Source organism: Balaenoptera physalus (assembly GCF_965194825.1).
Source record: "Balaenoptera physalus genome assembly, chromosome: 3".
In the NCBI taxonomy this organism is placed as follows: Eukaryota; Metazoa; Chordata; class Mammalia; order Artiodactyla; family Balaenopteridae; genus Balaenoptera; species Balaenoptera physalus.
In genome coordinates, this window is record NC_138890.1 from 10,184,470 (window position 1) to 10,198,918 (window position 14,449).

At 41.5% G+C, this 14,449-nt stretch overlaps 1 protein-coding gene across 4 annotated transcripts in view; it reads right to left on the reverse strand.

Moving 5' to 3' along the window:
- Positions 1-14,449, reverse strand: part of LOC309658667 (uncharacterized protein) — a 167,611-nt gene that overhangs the window by 5,615 nt on the left and 147,547 nt on the right. Inside the window, exon 3 of one of the 4 annotated variants that reach the window (XM_082457506.1) lies at positions 10,509-10,641. The exons of the other annotated variants lie outside the window; for them this stretch is intronic. Coding sequence (XP_082313632.1) covers positions 10,509-10,538 — 30 coding nt within the window. The 5' untranslated portion in view covers positions 10,539-10,641. The remainder of the gene's footprint in view (positions 1-10,508; positions 10,642-14,449) is intronic. 4 annotated transcript variants of the gene reach the window in all.

Sequence of the window (14,449 nt, forward strand, 5' to 3'; positions counted from 1 at the left end):
ATATATATATATATTTATTTATTATTTACTTTATTTACTTACTTATTTAGACTGCACTGGGTTTTAGCTGTGGCATGCATGCAGGATCTAGTTCCCTGACAAGGGATGAAACTCAAGACCCCGGCATTGGGAGCTCAGAGTCTTACCCACTGGACTACCAGAGAAATCCCTACAATGTTAATTTCTGCTGTACAGCAAAGTGAATCAGTTATACATATATATTCTTTTTCATATTCCTTTCCATTATGGTTTATTACAGGATATTGACTATAGTTCCGTGCTATACAGCAGGACCTTGTTGTTTATCCATTCTATATATAATAGTTTGCATCTGCTAATCCCAAACTCCCAATCCATCCGTCCCCCACTCCCTCTTGGCAACCACCAGTCTGTTCTCTATATCTGTGAGTCTGTTTCTGTTTCGTAGATAAGTTCATTTGTGTCATATTTTAGATTCCACATATAAGTGATATCATATGGTATTTGTCTTTCTCGTTCTGACTTACTTCACTTAGTATGATAATCTTTAGGTCCATCCATGTTGCTGCACATGGCATTATTTTATTCTTTTTTATGACTGAGTAGTATTCCTTTTTTTTTTTTTTGGTGTGTGTGTGTATTTATATATATATGTATATATATAGACCAATTTTCTTCATTCATCTATTGATAGACATTTAGATTGTTTCCATGTCTTGGCTGTTGTGAATAGTGCTGCTATGAACATAGGGGTGCATGTATCTTTTCTAATTATAGTTTTGTCTATATGTCCAGGACTGGGATTGCTGGCTCATATGGCAACTCTATTTTTAGTTTTTTAAGGAACCTCCATACTGTTTTCCATAGTGGCTGCACCAACTTACATTCCCACCAACAGTGTAGGAGGGTTCCCTTTTCTCTACACCCTTTCCAGCATTTATTATTTGTAGACTCTTTAATGATGGCCATTCTGACCAGTGTCAGGTGGTACCTAATTGTAGTTTTGATTTGCATAGAGAAAAAAAGACTTGAATTAAATCAGACTTGTTTACAGAAACCACATAAGGAAGAAGAGAGTGGAGTGAAATACTGTACAGGCAGGAATACTTCATTTCATTGTGCTTCACTGTATTGTACTTTGCAGATTTTGTGTATTTTACATATTAAAAGTTTGTGGCAACCCTACATTGCCAGATGATAGTTAACACTTTTTAGCAATAAGTTCTAAAATTGAGCTATGTAGATTGTTTTTTTAGACATAATGCTATTGCATACTTAATAGGCTACAATATAGTATAAACATAACTTTTATATGCACTGGGAAATCAAAAAATAAGTGTGACTCACTTTTATTGTGGTGGTCCTGAACAGAACCCCCAATCTCTGAGGTATGCCTGTATTTAAAGTTTTGAAAGAAAAAAAAAACACTCTCTTGGGACTTCCCTGGTGGCGCAGTGGTTAAGAATCCACCTGCCAATGCAGGGGACATGGGTTCAAGCCCTGGTCCGGGAGGATCCCGTATGCCGTGGAGCGACTAAGCCCGTGCACCACAACTACTGAGCTTGCGCTCTAGAGCCCACGAGCCACAATTACTGGGCCCGTGTGCCACAACTACTGAAGCCCACGTGCCTAGAGCCCGTGCTCCACAACAAGAGAGGCCACTGCAACGAGAAGCCCGCGCACCGCAACGAGGAGTAGCCCCCACTTGCCGCAACTAGAGAAGCCCGCACGCAGCAACGAAGACCCAACACAGTCAACAATAAATAAACAAAATAAATTAAAAAAAAAGAAAGAATAAAGTATGGTTCTTTAAAAAAAACCCCAAAAATTCTTAGTTTTCAAATCCCAAAGCTAGTCCTTTGAAAATATTAATTTAATAAAAATGATAAACATCTAATCAAGACAACTCAGAAAAGAAGAAAAACAGAAATTACTAAATCATAAATAAAAGGAGGAGGAAATAACCATGAAAAAGGATTTGATACCATCCAACATCCATTTATGATAACAAACTAGAAATTGAGGGGAAGTCTCTCTTCTTAAAAAAGAACAACTATACAACACCTGTAGGTTAGATCATACTGAGTGGTGAGAAACTGGATGCTTTACTGTTAAGAGGGGAATAGGGCAAGGAAGTTTCCTTTCACTGCTCCTATTAAACAATGTACTGGAAGCCCTAGCCAATGCAGTAAGTTAAGAAAAAGAAATAAAAGGTATACAGAATGGGAAACAACAAATAAAACTGTCTTTGTTCCTTATGACATGATTGTTTATGCAAAACATCTGATAGCATCCACAACAACAGAGATAACCCCTGGAATTAGTAACAGTGTATAGCAAGGTTGAAGGATACACAAGTCAATTGCTTTCCTATAGACCCACGCAAATACAGTCAATTGATCTTTGACAAAGGAGTAAAGGCAATTCAATGGAAAAAGTAAAGCCTTTTCAACAATGCTGTAAATAATAGATATTCACATAGAAACACACATGAGCATACACAAAATGAAAGTCGACACACACCTTACACCTTTCACAAAAATTAACTTAAAACAAATCATATATCTAAATGTCAAATGAAAAAGCAAAAACCTGCTAGAAGATAACATATGAGAAACTATAGGTGACCTTGGGTTCGGTCATAAATTTTTCAATAAGACACACACAAAAAAATCCACAAAAGAGAAAAAATGCTAAGTTTCACTTCATTAAAATGAAGAATTCCTGCTCTGGAAGAAGTGTTTAGAGAATGAAAAGGCAAGTCACACACCAGGAGAAAATCCTTTGTAAAACACTTATCTGATAAATAACTGATACCCAAAACATCTAAAGAACTCTTAAAGCTCAACAATAAGATTACAAATACTCCAAATAAAAATGGGCAAAAGATGTGAACAGACTACTCACCAAAGAAAGACAGATGGAAAATAAGGAATTTGAAAACATGCTCAACATACATCACTGGGGAATTACAAATAAAACAATGAGCTATCACTACATACTTATTAAATGCCAAAAATTTTGAAACACTCAGAACACCAGCCATTGGTGAAGAGGTGATGCTATAAATAATCCTTATTCATCATTGGTGGGAATGAAATTTGATATGCCTGTATTGGAAGACAGGAATTTTCTGTCAAAACTAAATACACTCTTACTTCTCATACTAAGATCCAACAATCACACTTGTTGGTATTGACCTAAATGAGTTGACCTCGCAATCTCACATTTTCACAAAAACCTACATATGAATGTTTGTAGGCACTTTATTCATACTTGGCAAGGGTTAAGAGTTAAGCAAGATATCTTTCAAGAGTCAAATGGATAAATCAGTGGTATATCCTTACAATGAAATATTGTTCAGTGATAAAAGGAAATGAGGTATCAAACCATGAAAACACATGGAGGAACCTTAAAAGTATACTGCTAAGTGAAAGAAGCCAATCTCACAAGGCTACACACTGTATGATTCCAAGTGAATGACACCCTGGAAAAGACAAAACTATGGGCCAGTTAAAAAGATCTCAGGCTGTGAAGGATTTGAGGGTTGGAGGGAGGGATGAATGAATAGGTGGGGCATAAAAGATGTTTAGGGAAGTGAAACTACTGTATGTGATACAGAAATGAAGGACACAGGTCATTAAACATTTGCCAAACCCACAGATCTTATAACGCAGAGTCAATGCTAATGTAAACCGTGCAATTTACTGTATCAGTATTTGCTGAGCAATTTGAACAAATGTACCAGTTAAACAAGAAGTAAAAAATAGTGCAAACTGTGGATGCAGAGGGGTTATGTGGGAATTCTCTATACTTTCTGATCTATTTTCCTGTAAACTTAAAACTACCCTAAAACAACTGAAGTGTATTAGAAAAAAAAAGATGAAGACAAACGAATTACAATTCACCCCTGATTTGACTGACTGATGACTGAAACAGGACACCTTTCATTCAACTGATTTGAACTTATTCAATAAGGCAGTATGGTGCTCCATGAGCCTGAGACCAGTAAGAGAGGTAAAACTTCCACTGAATGCCATGTTGAAGAGAACTGCACTGCATATTCTGAGAAGTGCCATGGTTACTATCAATAGTGTCTAGAACTCCAACATGGATGAGGATTGTCCTGGCAAGACAGTGTGTTCTGGACCTAGGGCATGTTAGACGAGATTTACCTTGATTTATATTTTTGGTATCTCTTGAGTTCAGAGGTTCCCAAAGTTCTTTTACCACAAAGGGGCAACTCTTGGACAATCGTCCAAAAGTCTGTGAATACAAGTAGATGAGGCCAATTTTGGTCAGTAGTAAGATGACTGCCTGATGTTTGGTTAGTGTGACCCTGGGGTTTGGTCATTCATCAGGGATATCACAATTAAGGGATGAAGAGCAGCAACTCTCCATGAAGCTCATCATGTAGGAATGCATATTGTCATCCTTAAAGTCTATGCATACCCAAAAGCTGTGCATTCCGTCAATCCCAGGGAAACCTCCATCTGGGGAAGTGGTGACCTTTTCCAACACCAAAGCAACTTTCAAGGGACTGAATAGGGAAGAGGCCACCCTCCTGCAGGAGGCATAGGCCAGGACAGGTTTGACTCCATCATGTCACATGGAGGTGTTGGTAGGCATGCTGACCCGATGGGGTGCTATTTCCAAGGTCAAAGGCATAATGGGCAGCTCAGCAGAGGATCGCATGCTCAGCACTTGTGAGAGCCTCTATTTTCAAGAGAGCCCGGTACATGGTGATAACTGAAGTTCTAAGGCAGTTCCTTGCACCAGAAGCCTATAGACAACTTAAGGCCATCATGGGTAATTCCAGGAGGCATTAACCTCTATACTGAGGGAGACTCCAAGGGAACTAACAGGAGTGCCTGTTGTATGGCCATTTAAACACAGTCCAGAGCCTTCTGTAGTAGGGGTGCCCTCAAGGTAGGGGCCAATTTCCAAGTAATAGTAAAAATGGGCTCAGGTAAAATTCGTAAATAAGGAATATGTTGTCTCTCCAGCACCAAAAGAACCTAGTAGATCTTGTGGGTGCTGAGAGGGACTACAGATACTTCTTCACATTGTCAGGGAGGGAGCAGCTGTCTAATTACCAAAAAACATTCAGAAACTTAACCAAGGGCCTCACATATGTGTGGGGTCAATGGCCCATACACTTTTTGCAAGCTCCTTTTTTCAATAATTGTATGTTCTGAATGAACGAGAAATGAATGTCCTCAGAGGAGGATGTCGTTAGTGTGATGTCATACCTGTGCTCCTGGAACAAAGTGCATGCAGTTCAGATCTTCCTGCAGAGACTGTGGGATGGCCAAGCTGCTGAGGTTCCCTGAGGGTAACCAGGTAAAGGTGTATCATGTCCCTTCAGAGGTGAAGGCAACTGCAGCTGAGAGGGTGTTGAAATAGGCACTGAACAGAACAGGCTTATCAAATCTGTGAGAGCAGGATATTTACCAGCCGCTGATTGGATGGAGTAAGTAATTTCCATAATGTTGGAGACTAGGAATAGGGGCTAATTTGATGCAACCACAGCTCGGGTTGCTGTAATCTACTATGAGGTGTAAATCATCCTTTCCAGGTTTAAGGGCAGACCAAATAAGGCTATTAAAAGAAGAAAATTGGCGGTAATCACTTCTCCCTAAATACATTTCTTATAATGGTTTTCAATAATTCAAGGCCTTGTTTAATTTAAATCAGGCCATATTAACTAATTTAACTGATAGCTAAGGTCTCTCTCTGGAGTCTCATTTTGTCTAGTCAATTTGGAAGTAGAAGACTTAATTTAATTTTACTTAATGAACCATGGGTTCAGAGCTTCCCTGCTCACTATGGGATATTTTGGGACAATGGGCGATACGACTATGAGAAATTTAGGCAAGATGAGAGCTCTGCTGCTGAAGGCAAACTATATCTATTTGTCTTTCATATTATAGTCAGTAATTCTTCCTAAGATGATGAGGTAAATTGTTTAAATTTAGTGGGATCCCCAGGTATACCTGTAATTTGAAACCTAGTTTGATTAATTACATGAAGTTTTGTGAATTAGTGCAGTACAGGAGATGTTAATATTAATTCAAACCCATATTATAGAGGACCAAAAGCCAAGCAGGCCCCTTCCATCTTTTTGCTATGCAAATTTTTTTAGCATATTTTGGATTTACAATTGAGTGAAATTGTGTTCCTTTGTTTCAGTACCTTTCTTCTCTTGTTCCCTCCCTCCAGTCCTTCCCTGTTTTGTATTTTAGGTCACTGGATATACTCTGGGGGAGAGGGTGTCCTCTCTTCTCTTGTATTGATAATTTCTTTCCTCCAGACAGCCTCACCCCAGTGCCATCAGGGTCAGAGGCCTCCTTCATGATAACTGGTTACTTTATAGAAATTAAGCACCCTAGGCTTAAATTGTTTTAAATTAATCCCTTTGCTGTGCCGCAGTGAGGCTATGGGTTTTGTCCACCGTAACTCAGAGGGTCAGGATCTTTGTTGCAGTAGAGGCAGGGGCAGCAGCAGCAGAGGTACTTAAGGGTCCTGGTGCGCCCTCTGGTATTAGGAGTGGACTCAGCCTGGCACCGACTAGCTACCTTTACCCTCTCTTCTCTTTCTCTCTGGAATAATTGTTCTTTTCGGAGTGACCATCCAAGGGGCTCACCTCATTCACAGGGTATAATCATCCGAGTACCCCCCGAAGATTCCCCCCATCCCGCCCCAAGGTCTGGGTGAACCCAGCCTCAGTCACACCTTCACTCCAAACACAGATAGGTTCCATCCAAGCCATGGGCTCAGGACCACTATAAGGAGGGCCCCATTCCCATGCTCCTGCTCCCAAAAGATAAGGAATTACCAAAACTGTCTCTGTATATAGAACCCAGGCTTGGTGGATCAGCAATGCCACACAGAGCAGCACAGCGCACAGGAGGAGACCCCAGCAAACAGCAGCTCACAGAGCAGGAGCCTCTAGGCTTTCTTATCAGCCTGTCCTGATAAGAAGCACTATGGGAAAAAGAAGGGGTGAGGCTTATCTTTCAGTAGTCAAACATCAAATATGTGGATCCTGACTACTCATTATAAGAACAAACCCAGGTAAGAGAAACACGCATTCGCACTGGCTTGTTTTTATATAAAGAAACATTAACAGGATGATCAAGAAGTAATCAAAATTACTGGTAATTTGAGAGTGGGTGGAGTAAGAGTACAGGAGTGGAGGAGGATATGTAGGTAGGGAGTCATTAAGTTTCTTATTTCAGGAATATTTTTTAACCCTCATGTGCATGATTTATTTAAAATCAGGAGAGAAATTGATATACGTCATATTTTCCCATGCTTAATCATTATTTTAAATTAATTTTTGCTTTTTAAAATTTATTTTAACTTTTCTACATAGGAAACCACTCCAAGATTTAATCCTTTAAATGCTAACAGATATAAAACTGCACACCGTCAAAGATTTACAAATCCCCTTCTAACTAAAAGGACAAGAACATTATAGTTTGTCCGTTCACTACATTTCACACTGGGGATATTTTCAGGAATGAGTGGCATAATATAAAATATTAGGGGTTTGCAATTAAACCCTGAAATAGACTAGGAATTTAAAAGATGTATAAAAGCTTTGAGGTGTTTTCTTCATTATCAACAGAAATATAAATTCAATTGTTTTTTTCCTCACATCCATTAAAATAAGAATTCATTTGCTTTAGGAATAGCATGGCCTTTTAAATGTCAAAGTTCCCCAGGGACAGGAGGGCATTATGCTAAGTGAAATAAGTCAGAGAAAGATAAATACTTAATAACTGTAAATGGAGTATAACCTTTAAAAATTGTAAAATAAATAAATAGTTTTTTTTAATGGAATAAGCACCTGAGCACTTAAATACACCCATCTCATGTTGAAGTTCTTTTGCCTAAATGGAACAAAATTCTAATTGGTTCCACAATTTTCTTGCTTTACTCACATCGTATCTCTCAATCAACTTACACACTAAAAGCCCCAAAGCTAATGGAAACTAGAGTCAAAGAACTGCAATCTTCAGTTGAGAAAGAAATCCAAAGAAAGAAACACATATTTGAAATGACTGTGTGATTTTGAGGGTTCCAGTATTTATGTGAAAAATTTAACAATTTTTGCAAAGTACTTGGAAATTGATATTGGCTTATTCAACCTCCTTAAGGTAGAATTTTAAAGCTTTTCATGCATTGGAACTCTACCTGGTTTTGGACCAACCCCAGAACAAAACAGAGCCACCTTTTACACACACACACACACACACACACACACACACACACACACACACACACGCGCGCGCGACTGCAATAAACCTGGAGAACTTGCATGAGGGAACGCACCTTAAAAGGAGAAACTGTATAGTTTTTAAAATTGTATAAAATAAAATCGTTTGCTCTGCTATAAACCACCATTAAAAATCACAGTGTTTTAATTTGGTACTCAAATACCATTTTTGGATTAAAAATTGTCACAGAAGTAATAAATGATTTCAACAACAACAAAAGAAACACAAATACTGGAATCAACACAGATAAGCAGCCTTCTAGCTACAGTTCAGAAGAAAAACCCACTTTCAGAAAGATGACCAAATTACCAGACTTGGCGTCTAAGATATAACCCCTAGAGTGGGTTAGTCGCTGGAGAAGGAGGGTAGGGACAGCTGAGGAGCCACATGAATGAATTCTGGGAGCTCCACATGCCCTCCCGCGTCCTGTAAGCATGGAAGTCCTGCCTCCACTAGGTTCTAGTTTCACAAGTGAGGAAACTGTCAGCCTGATCCAATTTAAGGTTCTGACCCAAATTCATAAACCCTTTGTCCACAAGACAGAGGATATGATCGTAACAGACTCTCTCAATGTGCACAAATTACAGAGTGCACCTACACTGTGGATGCACAACTCAAACACGACGTCTAGAAATGTCTAGGCCTATGGAACCACAACTACAACCTCAGAAAGGGAATCAATCCCACCTCCTTGCAGGTGCACCCCCAGCTTTCCAGGGCTCTGTAGCTTCTCTCAGCATAAGTCTCCTTGTGTGATGGGTGTAAGCAGGTAGGACACCTGCAGGGGAGGCTCCCCAGGAAGAACAACTGGGCCTGCAAGTCCTTCTCTTTACAGGCTCAAGGAAGCGTGGACCACTGAATATAGGCCTCTGCTCTGCACTGGAGGTGCTTCGGAACACGGTTGATGTTTTAACTGACACAAACCTGGTGTTTGAACAATCCAGCAAAATAATTTAAACCCATCGTTTATGTGGAAAGGAGATAAGAAAATTGTAAGCCACTGTTACTAGTTCAACCAGAAAACACAAAATATCTACTCGTTTCAGAAGAAAAGATGTCAGTTAATGATTATTTCCAAAGCAAGAAACTGGTTTGAAAATAATTAATCGCACTTGAACACTTGGTCTGCAAGTCTCAGCAGACACCACACAATCTGAGAATTTCATTTGAAATCACCCAAAAGTAAAGAACAGTCCTCAGAAACTTACTACACACGCTTGGGGGAAGAAAAAAAGCAAAACAAGAATTTGTAAATGGAATGTAATCCTGGAATATTTTATTTTTTTCTGAAATTCACCACTTTTGCCTCTTTGGAAATATTTTATACTACTGTCTTTGAAGCTGTATTGATTAAATACATTTTATCTGATTGAAAAATGATGTTTAAATACATGAATAAATCTTTTAAAGGTGACGATCCCAGGGAGGGCCAACGCTGACAGCACGTATCACCCAGGGAAGTTTTAAAGAGGAACCTCCACCCATAGGATGTCTGTGCCCAGGAATGAGTCTGGGAGGAGAGGCACAAGGATTTTGAACAACCTAATTCCAGGAGGTTATTCTTTGCTTTCTTCTCATGGAAAACACCCACAGACAAAAGTAAACTGAAAAAAATGGGCCATCCAGGGCTCTGGGGGAAAATGATAAACAGTTAAAATACTGGGTCTGTTTGAAATGTACCACGGAGGACAAATAGTTGATAACGATGCTGTGAATCAGAGAAGGAAATGGCTTTGGGAATGTGGGGTGCATTGTGAAAATTTAGGGATTTATTACCCTAGAAAGAGCTAGGCTGAGGGGAATGGGTCGTGGACTTGAGACTCTGCTACCCAAATAATTGGAAAACTCAAAGAGAAAACGGGTGCCCCCTGGGAGAAAGTAAGGACTGGGGACCCCCCAGACCACAGCTCCTCTCACGCACGAACCACGGAGACCGAGTCACGATGGTCCCCTGATGACCCTCCCGGTGGTCACAACACAATCTGGGGCGGACGTGGGGCTGCGGGGCCGGGGCCGAAGCCGCAGCTTGCAGTGACGGGACAGGACACAGGGGTCCCGGCTGCCGGCCCCGCCCCAACGCTGCCGGACGGAGGGGACCGAGGTCCGAGCGGCGCCACTCGCGTCCTCAAGACTCCGGAGTTGACAGCGGGGAGGCCCGGTACCATCACAGCTGGTTCGGGTCAATTCCAGCCAACGCCTCCTTCCCTCCCGCTCCAACTCCGCACCCTGGTAACCCACACTCACCATTTTTAGGTTTCCTGGGTCTCTCCGCATCCTTCCTATGACTCCCACGACCACCGCAGGTCACAGCGCGACAGACTCCGAGGCACTGCCACCACCGTCACTGAAGGATAGGAAACCGGATCGCTAGCCAGGCCTGAGGGAGTGAAAACGCCTGAGCTAGAGCGGTGCGTCGCCCCACCCACCTGCCCAAGCGGCGCCCCTGATTGGACAGTTTGCAAGGCCGCATCCCCCAGTGCTTGAGTGACAGCTGGGCGGGAGGACGTGTGACTCTTGGAAACTAGCTTCCGCCCCGCCCCTGCCCCGACCCGTGCTGAGGGCAGCGGGTGGGGCGGAAACCTGACCCAGCCTGATTCCTTTGCGTTGAAACAGAACTTTTTCGCCCAGCTCTGTATGAACACATGAGCGCAGGGAATTTCTGACTGAGTTTCCCAATGGAGCAACTAAGCACAGAGCATGAGGGTAGCCCGGGCAGGCGTATGATCAGGCCACCCAAGATGGCTGTTCTCTTGCTCTCTGTACATCCCCTGCTCTACCAGGCCCTGCTTCACCTACACCCTAGTCACATGACTGATCCTCCCTCTTAATCTTGGAGCCTAATCAGTAAATGCTTAGGTGCTTGCCCCCGGCTAGTGATTGTTCTAATCTTCAGATCAGACTATCTCCACTTTCATAGTTTATCAAAGGGGTGGTGAGGTTTCCTGGTACCTGAGGAGCCAATCTGAGGTCAGTTTCCTCCATAACTGGAAAACCCAACGAAGACTGCTCCTTGTCCTGCCTGACATCTGCTGTCTACAGTGGGGTGTAGCTCCAGGAGCCTTCTGCTTCAGACATGTAAGATCCCCTATCCGTTAAACCATTGATTTCTCTATGGTTGATTCCGGGCTCTTTCTTTGGTCTTGAGGCTGGGCAGTTAATGGGTTTGCAAACCTGCAGGGTGCAACCCAACACCTGGCCACACTGGAAAAGAGGGTCTTGTGTTCTCTAGGGGCCAGGGGTGTCGACTAAAAAAATATTCACCACCTAAAAGTTGAGAGTTATGTTTTATTCGGCAGACACACTGAGGACTTCAAGCCTGGGAGGCAGCATCTTAAGCAACCCTGAGAAGATTGCTCTGAGGAGGCGAGGGGGTAGCTAGGATATATAGGAGTTTTGCAACAAAGGGCAGGTAGTAGGAACAAAAGATTACTGTTAATAAAAGAAAACTAGATATCTCAAGTTAAGGAATTTAGCACTTTTCTATATATGGGAAGATGCAAGAGTCTGGACTCACTGAAATCATTCCTTTGATGTGTACCTCAGCTACAGTGTCCTATGTTTTCACATCCTGAGTTTCCTCAGGGCTCACCACTGTTGGGAGTGGCTGCAGTCTGATGGCTGCTAGATGGCAGGTATTCTTTGTTTCCTTCCTGAGTTCCCTCAGGGCTCCCCGGCTCACTGCAGGTGCTGATAAATGTAACATCCTTTGTTTACTGACATGGCAGGCAGGCAGTATTTTATTTCTCAAGGGTTTGGTGTAAGGCTGGGAGGCCACTCAAGGAACTGTGACCCTTTTTCAGAAACACAGAAACTGAAATGTGACCTCACCATCTGTAATAAAGAATCTGGCTTCATCTTAATCTTCAGTTTTAAGTTATTTTTAATTTTTTTAAAATTTGGCTGCACTGCGCGGCTTGCGGGATCTTAGTTCCCTGACCAGGGATTGAACCTGCACCCTCGGCAGTGAAAGTACAGAGTCCTAACCACTGGACCGCCAGGGAATTCCATCCATTTTAATCTTTGATCCTTGACAGCGCTGAGCCTTCTTTCATCCATCCGTGGTCCAACCCCACTCTTTTGGTACTTAAGAGAAGGAATCCCAAGCACTTGGCTCTGGTGGGAAGTTTGAACCCTACAGTCCTAGTTGGGCTCAAGGACTCTTTACAATCTAAGCACAGGGTGTGAGATGTATTCATTAAATTCTCAGGTAAGGAAATTTATTTTAGTTTTTGCCTTTGTCCCTAGAGAACTTGAAATGTAAGCGACTATAATATCCCTAAGACAACTGATTCCTATTTTCACTAATATAAGAAAACAATAAATCGTTATGTAAATTTGAGATGCACCTGGAACCTCTTCCCCCGCCCCCAGATTTGTCGAGGTATAATTGATTAATAAAATTGTCTATATTTAAAGATTACAATGTGATGATTTTCTGATCTACATATACTATATTGTACATTTGTTAAGACAGTGGATTAAAAATTCTCACCACACATACACACAAACAATGTGAGGTGATGGATGTGTTAACCTGGAAACTCCAAGATGCTGAAGAGACTGGATTGCAAAACTCTTGCATTGCAAAGTGCTTAAGGCATTTATTTACTTATTTCAACAGCTTTATTATGATATAATGTACATACTATACACTGCACCACTTTAAAGTGTATAATTCAGTGGTTTTTGGTATATTTACAGATAAATGCAATCATCACCACAATTTTTGAACATTTAGGTCACATCAAAAAGAAAACTGTCTCCCCTTTATCTGTCACCCCCAATCGTCCCATCTTCCTCCTCCAAACCCCAGCCTTAGGCAACGCCTAATTTACGTTCCGTCTCTATAAATTTCCCTTTTCAGGGTTTTCATATGAAAAGAATCCTAGTATCTATGGTTTTTGCAACTGACTTCATTGATGTAGCATAATTTTTTAAAAAGGGACAACCGTGTTGTAGCAGGTATCAATTGTTCTTTCATTTTTATGGCTGAAATAAATATATTCCATTGGATGGATAAAACATGTTTTGTTTATATATTTGTCTGTTCATGGATATTTGGTATGTTTTCACCTTCTGGCTACTATGAATAACATTGCTATAAATTTCATGTACAAGTTTCTGTTCCAACATGTATTTTTCTTGGGCATGTACCTAGGAGAGGAACTACTGGATCATATGGTAACGCTAGGTTTAATTTTTGAGGAACTCCAAGACTGCTTTACAGAGTGGCTACACCAGTTTATATTCGCACCACCAGTTTATGAGGGTCAAATTTCCCCCCATACCCCTGACATTTGTTATCTCACTTTTTGATTCCAGCCATCCTAGTGTTTTTTTTTTTTAAATAAATAAATTTATTTATTTATTTATGGCTGTGTTGGGTCTTCGTTGCTGCGCGGGCTTTCTCTAGTTGCGGTGAGCAGGAGCTACTCTTCGTTGCAGTGCGCGGGCTTCTCACTGCAGTGCGTCTCTTGTTGTGGAGCACTGGCTCTAGGCATGCGGGCTGCAGTAGCTGTGGCACTTGGGCTCAGTAGTTGTGGTTCATCGGCTCTAGAGCGCAGGGTCAGTAATTGCGGCGCACGGGCTTAGTTGCTCCGTGGCATGTGGGATCTTCCTGCACCAGGGCTCAAACCCGTGTCCCCTGCATTGGCAGGCGGATTCTTCGCCACTGTGCCACCAGGGAAGCCCCAGTGCCAAGTTTTTTTGATCCATTCATCTGTTGATGGACATTTGGGTTACTTCCACATTTTGGCTATTGTGAATAATGCTAATAGACACACGAGTGGACATATATTTGTTTGAGTTCCTGCTTTTAATTCTTTTGAGTACTTACCCAGAAGTAGAGTTGCTAGATCAAACGGTAACTCAGTTCCAAATATTTGATGAACTGCCATGTTGTTTTTCATCCTGGCGACACAATTTAATAGTCTCAGCAATAGCACACAAGGATTCCTAAGGGTGTTATCACTTTCTGGATGGTGTCCTTTTTTTTTTTTTTGGCCGAGCAGCATGCGGATCTTAGTTCCCCAACCAGGGATCAAACCTGTGCTCCCTGCAGTGGAAGATTGGAGTCCTAACCCCTGGATGACCAGGGAATTGGTGTCCTTTGAAGCATAAAATTCATTAATTTGATGAAGTCCAATTTACCTATTTTTCCTATTCCTACCTATTATTGCTCTTGG